Raw genomic sequence first — 10143 nt, forward strand, 5'->3', positions numbered from 1 at the left:
AAATACGTAAGCAAAATGCAAATAAGGGACTGTCAAGTGTTGCCATTGACAGGATCCAATTTAATGTGACCAAATGGGAGACAAATAATTACCCCCATTATATAAATGAAAAATTGGCACCTAGTGTTTATCCTACCAAGGTCAGGGCAGATTCCCCCCCTCCATAGGTCTAAAACCAAAGCCAATGACAAACCACCCCAGGTGTCAAGACCCAGTCTTTTGACAACCCCAAGCTCATCTGCTCTCTAACCCTCTTTGCCTTACTTTAATATTTTCTAGTTATAGGTGGACACAATATCTTTTTATTTTTATGTGGTGCTGAGGATTGAACCCAGTGCCCCACACATGCCACATGAGCGCTCTGAGCCACAACTCCAGTGCCACTTTTGCCTTACTTCTGACCTCAACTTATTCCTATCCCCCAGGAAGTACAAATAGTACTTTCTGGCCCAAGATGGCCTCCTGCACTAATCCCGAGGCCTACTGGAGCTCACAGCCATAGTGGAACCTTCTCCCAGAAGCCATCAGCACTGCACCCTCAGTACAGCAGATGTGGAGCCAGGGCTGCCACTGTGGACACATGCAGGCAATTCTTACCACTGCACAAGTTGCACCAGACAGCTCTGTAGGAGCCCAAGCAGGTACCTAAGCCGCACTGGAGGCTATACAAGCTGTACTGGAACCAACCAACCCTAACCCTTCTCCTGTGCAGATGCCCCAGGAAGGATGCAGAGCCAAGTCACAGGGATGGCACACTTCACCACCATTATCAAATTTATTATTCCAATGGCACTAATACAGCTGAAGGTGCTCATGGTGACACGGCACAGGACTTCCTGCCTTCTAGGAATTATCTACCCACTGTTCCTTCCCCCTTTCTGAGGGAAATCCACTTCGGGCCATATACCCAAATAAACTTCTTAATGCATTTATTTTAAACTTTTGGACATCTGAATTCAGTTTCCCTCTGATGATCTGAAATAAAAGCATTGGGTGTCCCACCCTACCTCCCCACACCACCAACCAAGTAGTCCCTTCAGAAAGGGCATTTCCCCTGCCTCTGGACTCCTGAAATAAATAGAGAGAAACGGCATCAAGTGTTATTGTTGAGCGATGGCACGGAGTGGGCCCCAGAAACCCCTCAGGCAGGGCATCACTGTGTGGGGACAGTCTCAAGGTGTCATTTGAGAATGCAAGGACGTGTTGCTGTGGTCAAACTGGGTGTGGGTGTTGTGCCAAGTCCCGCCAGGGGTGGCAAACCACTGCTGGAAAGAGCCGCCTACAATTTGTCCAGGAAGTTGTCCAGGGCCGGGATGCCCTCCTTCAGGCCTTTGCGCTTGCGGGTCTCCGCCACCACTTGGCTGGGACGGCTGGTGTTGTCAAAGGGGTCTCCAGGCAGGATCTGCCAGTGGTCGAACACGCACTGGGGGAAGGCCTGACCACCTGTGTTGGACCTCAGGTCAGCAGTGAAGCCTGTGGGGAGAGGGACGGAGAGAGCTCAAGAGGCAGCAGGTACCTTGCATGTACTAGGCCCTGGGTTCTATCCCTAGCACCACAGCAGGGAGACACTGGGAACCCAGGCTCTCCCTAGGGTGACTATAGAGAAGTCAAGAATCCTGGGCAATGGGCTGGGGATGTGGCTCAAGCGGTGTGTGTGCGGCCCGGGTTCGATCCTCAGCACCACATACATACAAAGATGTTGTGTCCGCCGAGAACTAAAAAATAAATATTAAAAATTCTCTCTCTCTCTCTCCCCCCCTCTCTCACTCTCTCTTAAAAAAAAATAATCCTGGGCAAGTCAGATACTAAGCCCTGCCCATGATGAAAATGATTCAAAGGCCACTAGTATATAGAAGGGACAGTCTTCCTGGGTGCAGAGAACCAGCCTGAGCCACAGCCAAGATCCTACTGACCTACGTGCCATAGCCTTCCTGCCCTCATCAAACAAACTTCCTACTAGTGACTGGGGGCCACACAGGGTGCAGGCAGACCACCTACTTGTAGAAAGCAGATCAAAAAAGCTCCCACCAACAAGGAGAGAAATGAATTACAGTAGATGGGGTAGAGAGAGAAGATGGGAGGGGAGGGGAGGGGGGATAGTAGAGGATAGGAAAGGTAGCAGAATACAACAGTCACTAATATGGCAGTATGTAAAAATGTGGATGTGTAACCGATGTGATTCTGCAATCTGTATATGGGGTAAAATTGGGAGTTCATAACCCACTTGAATCTAATGTATGAAATATGATATGTCAAGAGCTTTGTAATGTTTTGAACAACCAATAAAAAAAAAAAGCTCCCACCGCCCCTCCCCACACTCACACGGAAAGCCAGGCTTTCATCTGCCAGGACAGGCCCGAGGGGCACTTACCGAAGGATTCATTGACGGGCAGGTAGGCCTTGACGACGAACATGGGGGTACCAGCCACCTGGGATTCCTCAAAGACATGACCCCGCTTCCTGTTCAGGACACCGTAGATGCCACCAACCACCTGCTCCGGACACTGCCAGGAAAAGACAGGCATTCAGCTCCGTGGGGCAGGAAGACAGCAGGCGGCCAGTGCAGGCCAGTGCACTCACCTGGATCTCCACAAGGTAGATGGGCTCCATGAGGCGGGGCTGGGCAGTCAGCACACTGGCATAGAGGCAGCGGCGGGCGGTGGGAATGATCTGGCCGCCCCCACGATGGATGGCATCTGCATGCAGTGTCACATCGTGCACATCAAAGCGCACACCCCGCATGTTCTCCTCGCACAGTGCACCCTGGGGAATGGGGAAGGAGGCCTCAGAGACCAAGCACACACCAGCTCCCAGCAGGTGCACACCCCTCACCCACACAGCTGCAGGCCCTGCCTGTGCTGACCTAGCATGCAAAGGCCCCCTTCACCCCCAAGATCGGCATCCCAGAGATCCCCAGCCCAACTCCAGACCCAGGAGACACAGCAAGACCCCTCTCAGGCCATCTGGATCCAGCTCACCTCTTTGGTGGCCCACTGGAAGCCAGCCACCACACTGTCCTTGATCTCATTGAGGTACTGCACACCCTTGGTGATGTCCGTGAGGATGTTGGGGCCAGTCCCATCAGGCCCAAAGCACCAGATCTTGCGGGCCTCAGCCACGTCCCACTCGTACTTCTCAGCCAGGTAGCGGGCTCGCTGCTTGAGCTCCTGGCGGGCTGACACCTCACCCTTGTCGATGTCCTCGGCCAGACCATCAGGGAAGGGCCGCGCCTTCATGTACAGCCGATTGTGCTTGTTGGGGGACTTGGAGAGACAGAGCACGTTCGACTCCTCGCTGACTGTCTCCCGGTACGAAACCACTGGATCAGATTTCTGCAAGAAGAGTCTGGAAGTCGAACTGCTGCCTGGAGGTGGCCTTCCAGGGAGAGGTATCCCTAACAGCTCTTCCCAGAGAGGCTGATGGAGCCAGCAGCAGGCAAGCAGAGCAAACTGCCCCTGCTCAAGGCAGCCAAGGAAGAAAGGTGCAGAGGCCTAAGGAGCCCAACCAGAAACAGCAGAAGACAAGCAGAGCCATCGCGGCCACACAGTTCCACTGTAGAGCGAGTGCTCAGCACCAAGGGCAGAGGCCTGCTGTGGCAGAAGCCTGTTCCACAGGCTGCCCCTGCCCCACAGCACAGGGGAACACGGGCTGCCTCAGCTCACCTTGATGGGTATGCAGGCGTGGTCCTCCTCCAGGTCCTTAAGGCAGATCTCCAAGTGCAGCTCCCCGGCCCCCGCAATGATGTGCTCCCCAGACTCCTCGATGATGCACTGTGGGAAGCACAGGGTCAACCCCCTACTGACCACCACCCATGGGCGAGCAAGACCACCGAGGCCGTGAGCAGTTGCCAGATGGCGGCAACAGCCCGCAAAATTGAAGAACCTCTCTGTGCGGCTATGAGACCTTTTTGGCAACCTAGAAGGCAGCCGCCTGGTAGAGTCACCTCAACAACTCCAACCAGGAAGACATGGGGTGGCGTCAGTCTCTCCTTTTACGAAGTCACCCAACAACCCCTACCCTAGTGGGGGTACCTGCTCCCAGGTGACTGGAAAGGGACTTTGCCCACCTGCACCATGGGGTCAGACTTGGCCAGCCGCTTCAGCCCCTCCACCAGCTTGGGCAAGTCAGCTGGGTTCTTGGCCTCAACAGCCACCCTCACGACAGGACTGACGCTGAACTTCATCACGCGCATGTTGTGGGCGTGCTCAAAAGTGGTGATGGTGCCAGTCTTCACCAGGAACTGGTCCACGCCCACCAGACCCACGATGTTCCCGCAAGGCACGTCCTCGATGGGCTCCACATAGCGGCCCATCATCAGGATTGTTCTGGGGAGAAGCAGAAAATGTCAGGCGCGGCCACCAGATCTGGTTCTGCCAGATCCCAGTCCTCTCCAGAGTGCAAGGCTCTCCTGCCTGGGTCTCCCTCAAGCCCTGGCTGCATTTCCTACATAACTTGGAGGAGTCACCAGCAATTCCAAATCCCCTGTGGGTGCCACACCCATGCCACATCGAATGTGAACACAGGGAAGCAAGAACAAAGGCACTGGGAATATTGGCCAGGCCTTCGCACAGGACAGGCCTAAGCAGATGACGGAAATGAGGTTTGGTTGTCTCTCCCCTAACTCTCATTTGCTGGTAGGGCCCAGTGAGCAGTGTCAGCTACTGGTGGTGCCATCTTGGACTTCTCTACCTGCTCTCTGGGGATGACAAAACTGGCCACCCACCTGATTCCTCAGGACATCTCGTCCTATTTCTGAGTTAGGATTCAGGCCAACAGAGGAAGTACCTTGCTGGTGGCTTTCTGGAGACCTTGGATCCCCCTCTGTTCACCTTTGTGGGGTCATAACGACCAAAGGTGGTCATGAATTGACCTCACACAAACTTATCACTCCTTGTGCAGATGCAAGCAAGCCTAAGCCACCAGCTGCAGGCAGGGCAGGGACAAGCCACAGCTTCAGAGCTGCACCTGGGGCACTGAGGCCCTCCCCCACCACTCACCTCTGGATGGGCTTCAAGTAGAGGTCCTCCTTCTTCCCAGGAGTATAGTTGGGCCCCATGATCCTGACTTTTAGGCCGGTGGACACCAGCCCTGAAAAGACGCGTCCAAAGGCGTAGAACCGACCTTTGTCCGAGGTTGGCACCATTTTGGAAATGTACATCATAAGAGGGCCTTTGGGGTCACAGCTTTTAATGCCTGAGTAGAGAAACAACCACAGAAAGCTATTCTCCTGCAGCTCGGCCCTCTAAAACCCTGGGCCTGAGGCAGGGCAGCGAACAAACAGGAGTCCCACCCCGGCCTGGCTTCGCCTGCTTACCCATGGCAGCCTCGTCATCCGGGGGTCCCTCATAGAGCAGCTCGCAGCGGTATTTCTGGGCTGTCACCGGGGAGGGCAGGTGGATGGTGATCATCTGTAGCAGGGCATCCCCAGCCGGCAGCCAGCGGCGCATCACAGCCTGTAGGACAGCAGGGAAGGAGGCTCACAAGTGGCCTAGTAACCCCCAGGACCATCACGTCACCTTTCCTTTCACTGAGGACCCAAGGAAACCAACAATCAAGGACCAGGTTCTCCGAAACATGGCCACTTCTAGGAAAGCATGCTAGCAGGGCAAATTCCTGCCCACATCTCTTGGCAAGCAGGCTGCTGACCACCCACAGACATGACAAGTTAAGGCTGGGGTGGTGGCTCAGCCGTGGAGCACTCGCCTAGCACGTTCGAGGCCTTGGGTTTGGTCCTCAGCACCAATAAACAAAATAACGCTACCATGTCTAACTAAAAACAAACATTAAAAAAAAGAAAGGACAAGTTAAACTCCGACCAGGCCGGAGAAGATGGACCCGTCTCCAGCCAGCTCACCTTCAGCAGTGGCTTGCCCTCTTTGTCCTTATCTTCACTGTCCAACTTGATGTCCAGTTTCTCAATCAGCTTCGCAGTCTCCTCTTTCTTGAAATTCATGATCGCATCAAACACCTACAGCGCCAGGCAAACAAGCAAGCCCATTTGGAAAACCTACAAAGCCCATGGCCGCTTGCTGGTAATGATGCAAAGAGCCTGACCCACCACACACCAGCACACCTCCGAGCAGGGCATTTGGGAGCAAAGAGTCCGCTCCAACTTACAGATTTTGACCTATAAAGACTGCCAGCCTACTGGGCCAGGCAGGCCTGCCCGTGCTTTCTCCTTAAGTTGCAAGCCAAGCCTCACCAGACCCCTGCCTGCTGGACCTACATTACCTCCACCTCTCAGGCAGCTGGAGGCAAGCCTAAGCTACCAGTCCAAACAGATCAGGTACCAGCTACCCTGACTGCTGCTCCTGCCCACTCAAGGAAGCAATAGGTCAGCAGACTGGCCTTTTCAGGGGTGATCTCGCACCATCTGACAGTGCAGAGGACACACATCTATTCATCAGCCTGGATGGCTCCAGAGTCACTCTCACCTTGAAGATGGGGTCCAGGATGAGCTGGCAAAAAGTCCTGGGTAGCTTCTTCCCATCAGGGCTAGTGGCAGACTTACTGAATTTGCCATTGGCTGGGTCAAAGTACCTGGGGAAACAAAGGATTCAGCCCCAACAGATTAGGGATTTTGCCATGACCAAGACAGGGCAACACAGGGAATGCACTTGGGGAAGACTCCATAATGCACTCAGTCAAAAACAGCGATCCCCCATCTCCACCTGCCCGCTCACCAGAGACACCCAGACCCCACCACCAGTGCTGTGTGCAGGGCTCACCGGTCTCCCCAAAGCTTCTTCATCATGTCCTCCACTTTCTTGGCCCGCTCAGCAGGCCCCAGCTGGCCCTCACCCTTGGCAGCAAACTTGGCCACATACATCTCTGCAAACTGTTTCAGGGTGAAGGCCCAGCCATGGAGGCCAGACCCAAAGCCCACGGTACCGAGCACTGGGTCAATCTGGGAGAGTGAGGAATAAAGAGGCATGAGCAGGGGATGGGCTCTGGGTAGAACCCACAGCTAAGTCCCTGGGCACCCAGGCTCAGATGCTAGGTTTCTTCAACAGACATCAGGTCAAAGTGAAGAAATTTCAGTCATCATGTACAGGCTGCCCAGCCCATCCTGCCAGGACCCCTATCTCTAGAACAAAAGGGAAACAGGCACTGAGAACAGGGTCACTAGGCAGAGTCCCTGAAAGCTCAGGAGCTGGGTCCAGTTAGTTCTAAAACATCCCACCCCCGTCACCCCATCACACCTAGCAAAAAGCATGCCTCCAATCACAACGCCTCTAGCCAAATCCTACAAGAGGACTCCCTGAAAGCAAGGGGCGCACCATGATGTTGCCCATGGGGCCGCTCTCGCCCTCGCCGTAGGTGGAGATGATGACATTGACGTTCTCCACGATGCGCTGGAAAGTCTGGTAGAGTTCCTCGGGCTCCAGCTGCAGCTCAAGCAGGGCCCGATCCATCTTGTTCATCATCAGCACCGGCTTGATGCGCTCGGCAATGGCCTGCCGCAGCACAGTCTCCGTCTGTACACATACACCTGGGGACACGTGGGGATCTGTCACGCATAGGCAGTAATCATTGCAGGTTGGGGGAACCTTCACATGGGAGCCCACAGCTTACCAGACACACAGTCCACTACTACTAAAGCACCGTCAGTGACACGGAGAGCAGCTGTGACCTCTGAGGAGAAGTCTACGTGACCAGGGGAGTCAATTAGGTTGATAAGGAAGCCAGAGCCATCCTTGCTCTGCTTGATGAAGTTCAAGTCGTTCTCCGAAAGCTCATAGAAGAGGGAGATGGCACTGCAAATCACAGGACAGGTCAGTAGCATAAAAGCCACACATGTCTCCTGCTCATGACTAAAGCCCTGGCTGGCTGGAGCAACCATAAGCCAAAGGTGAAGCAGTGAAGAGCGGGCGCGATCATTAAGAGCACTCCACCTTGTCCCCTCCCCTTTGTATTACTCATTCCTTGAGACAGGCTGCAGACTGCCTGCCTAGGGAACCAGCCCATCTCTGCTGTGCCTCTGCCAGGATTCGTGTCCCTAACGATGGGGACCTCCTGGTACTGGCTCCCCAGAACCTGACTGGTCCCTCCACACTATGAGGCTGGACTAACAAGGAGCAACTGCAGGACCTGGCCAGAGTCAAGCCAAGACTGCTGTCACCATCCTCTGTTCACATCCTGCTCCCCACCCCAAGCCTAAAGAGATCTAAACACCTCTATTTACAGAGCTCACAAGTCACCCACTTAAGAAACAATAGCCATGTCACTCTGCTTTTTGTTTATGCAGTTGGCATTGGGGGCCAAGTTCCCATCCCACACCAGACACAACTCTAAGAGCACCCCTAGATGCCGATGACATCCTCTCCTCCGAAGTGTGACAACCAAATCGTCTCCAACTGTACCTTGGAGAAAACCCAATCAGAGCGGGAAAAGGCTGGGTAGAAACCCTGATGCTCACTGTGTCTTGCCCGGGGCCGCAGCTGGGCTCCCACCCCTGCCCAAGCCCAGAGAGCACCAGCAGCGCTCACGTTGATTTGATGGTAATGCAACGCTCCTGCTCATCCTTCCGGGTGTCAGTGAAGCGGGTCTCCCCGGCCCGGGCAGAGGCAATGATGCCAGCCTTGCACACCAGGGAGTCGGTCAAGGTGGACTTTCCATGGTCCACGTGGGCGATGACAGACATGTTGCGAATGTTGGCCTTTTTGTCCATGATGGCCCGGATCTGGTCTACCGTGAAGTTCACCTGGGTGAAGGGGGATGGGGTTCAGACTGGACAGGGATTCCAGGAACCGGGTTTGGCAGGGAACACCAGGTCACACTAGGTCCATAGACTGCCAGGCCTGTGGCCAGGAGGGGGCTAGTCCTGGGGAGGGTGCTTGAATACCCCCACACTGCCAGTGTCTGCATACACCCTTTAAAAACCACTGCCACTCTCTGAAGAGTCTCCTTGTAGCTGTCATTCAGAATTGACAAGCAAGAAGGAAGCTAGAGAAGAGGACTCTGCGATTGAAAACGGGTTTCCCTAGAGGCAGTAGGACTCTGCTACTGGAAGGATGGAGCCTCCCCAGCACCTTGCCTTACCACGGGGCTGACTGCACCACTAAACGCGTTATTAAAACCCAAGGTCACTCCTGCCTGGAAGAGGAGACAAGCACCCACCCAAGGGTTCTAAGTAGGCCATTTCGGACAAACGCGGAGCCGGGGCAGCCGGACACAAGCCAGCACCTCCAGCCTCAAAGCACGTTTTCACAATTCAGGCAACAACAGGAACAAGGACTTAGGCCGAGGTGGCACAGCAGAAGGAGCCGTTTGGGGAGAACCTCTTCAGGCCTTGCTTTCCCCCCACCAGCCATTTTCCTACCGCCCCCAGCCCCCAACAAAAAACGATTTCAAACTCGCGGCCCACGAGTTACATAAGGCGCCTCCCTGTCTGCACCCTGCTCCCACCGCCGTGCTCGCCATTACAGCGACTGCCACATCATCATACGCCCTCCTCCGCTCCTCCCCCCCAGCTCTAGCTGGACCCCGGGTCCCGTGAGGCGGCCGCGGTTCCGGAAGCGAGGAAAGGGCCGAGTGAACAGCGGGGCCCACAGAAATGGCGGCGGCCGCTTCCCCAGCTCTGAGCCCGCCAGCCCCGCCGCCGCCATGTCTATTCCCTGTCCAGGCGGCACCGGGACCTCAGGGTGGGCAGCCTCGAACCCGCAGAGAGCCCACCGCACTCCTGAGGCACCAGCCTTACGAAATTGCTCACCATGGTGGCGGATGGCGGTGGATTCTCCCAAGCAGATCCGAGCGAGGCGGGTCGCGCCGAGGATGGCGGCGACGACGGCGGAAGAGAACGCTGACGTCAACACCCAACCTTTTATAGGTCGACGCCGGTTGGGCGAGTCATATGACCTCGCTGTGGGGGCGGAGCTAAGAGACGCAGCGCGCAAGCGCGGAAGGACGCACTTTGTCGTTAACCCATTAGGCGCCGGCGCCTCTGCTCTGTGGCAGGTGCTCAGTGGCAGGGGAGAGTGGCGGGGGAGGGGGGCGTGGCGGGGGCGGTGGTCCGGCTCCAGCGTTCGGTGGTCAGGTGCGCAAAGCGAAGAGCGAGATTAGTAATCATATTGTTGCAACTCGTGTCAGTTTTCAAAATTCCAAGCGTTTCTATTAATGGCACCTTACAAGGTGAATAGGGTG

General features: G+C 55.3%; 1 protein-coding gene across 1 annotated transcript; it reads right to left on the reverse strand.

Moving 5' to 3' along the window:
* Positions 1 to 739: 739 nt before the first annotated feature.
* Positions 740 to 9824, reverse strand: EEF2 (eukaryotic translation elongation factor 2). Its single transcript, XM_081287955.1, has 15 exons — positions 9713 to 9824; positions 8490 to 8704; positions 7576 to 7757; positions 7281 to 7492; positions 6729 to 6907; positions 6435 to 6540; positions 5855 to 5968; positions 5315 to 5453; positions 4998 to 5193; positions 4067 to 4325; positions 3663 to 3770; positions 2979 to 3332; positions 2581 to 2763; positions 2372 to 2504; positions 740 to 1473 (listed from the first exon to the last, which is right to left on the reverse strand). The coding sequence occupies exons 1-15, from the start codon at positions 9713 to 9715 to the stop codon at positions 1280 to 1282; spliced, it is 2577 nt and encodes an 858-aa protein (XP_081144081.1). The 5' UTR covers positions 9716 to 9824; the 3' UTR covers positions 740 to 1279.
* Between the last annotated feature and the right edge of the window lie 319 nt (positions 9825 to 10143).

Source organism: Spermophilus citellus (assembly GCF_964194105.1).
Source record: "Spermophilus citellus genome assembly, chromosome: 3".
NCBI lineage: Eukaryota > Metazoa > Chordata > Mammalia > Rodentia > Sciuridae > Spermophilus > Spermophilus citellus.

Bases quoted from the DNA above. Each gene is read 5' to 3' on its own strand.
- EEF2 (XM_081287955.1), bottom strand. The intron at 7,758-8,489 runs GTGAGCGCTGCT...TGTGATTTGCAG, and splicing joins TGCATTACCATCAAATCAAC to TGCCATCTCCCTCTTCTATG. The intron at 5,194-5,314 runs GTAAGCAGGCGA...TTCTCTACTCAG, and splicing joins GGATGACGAGGCTGCCATGG to GCATTAAAAGCTGTGACCCC.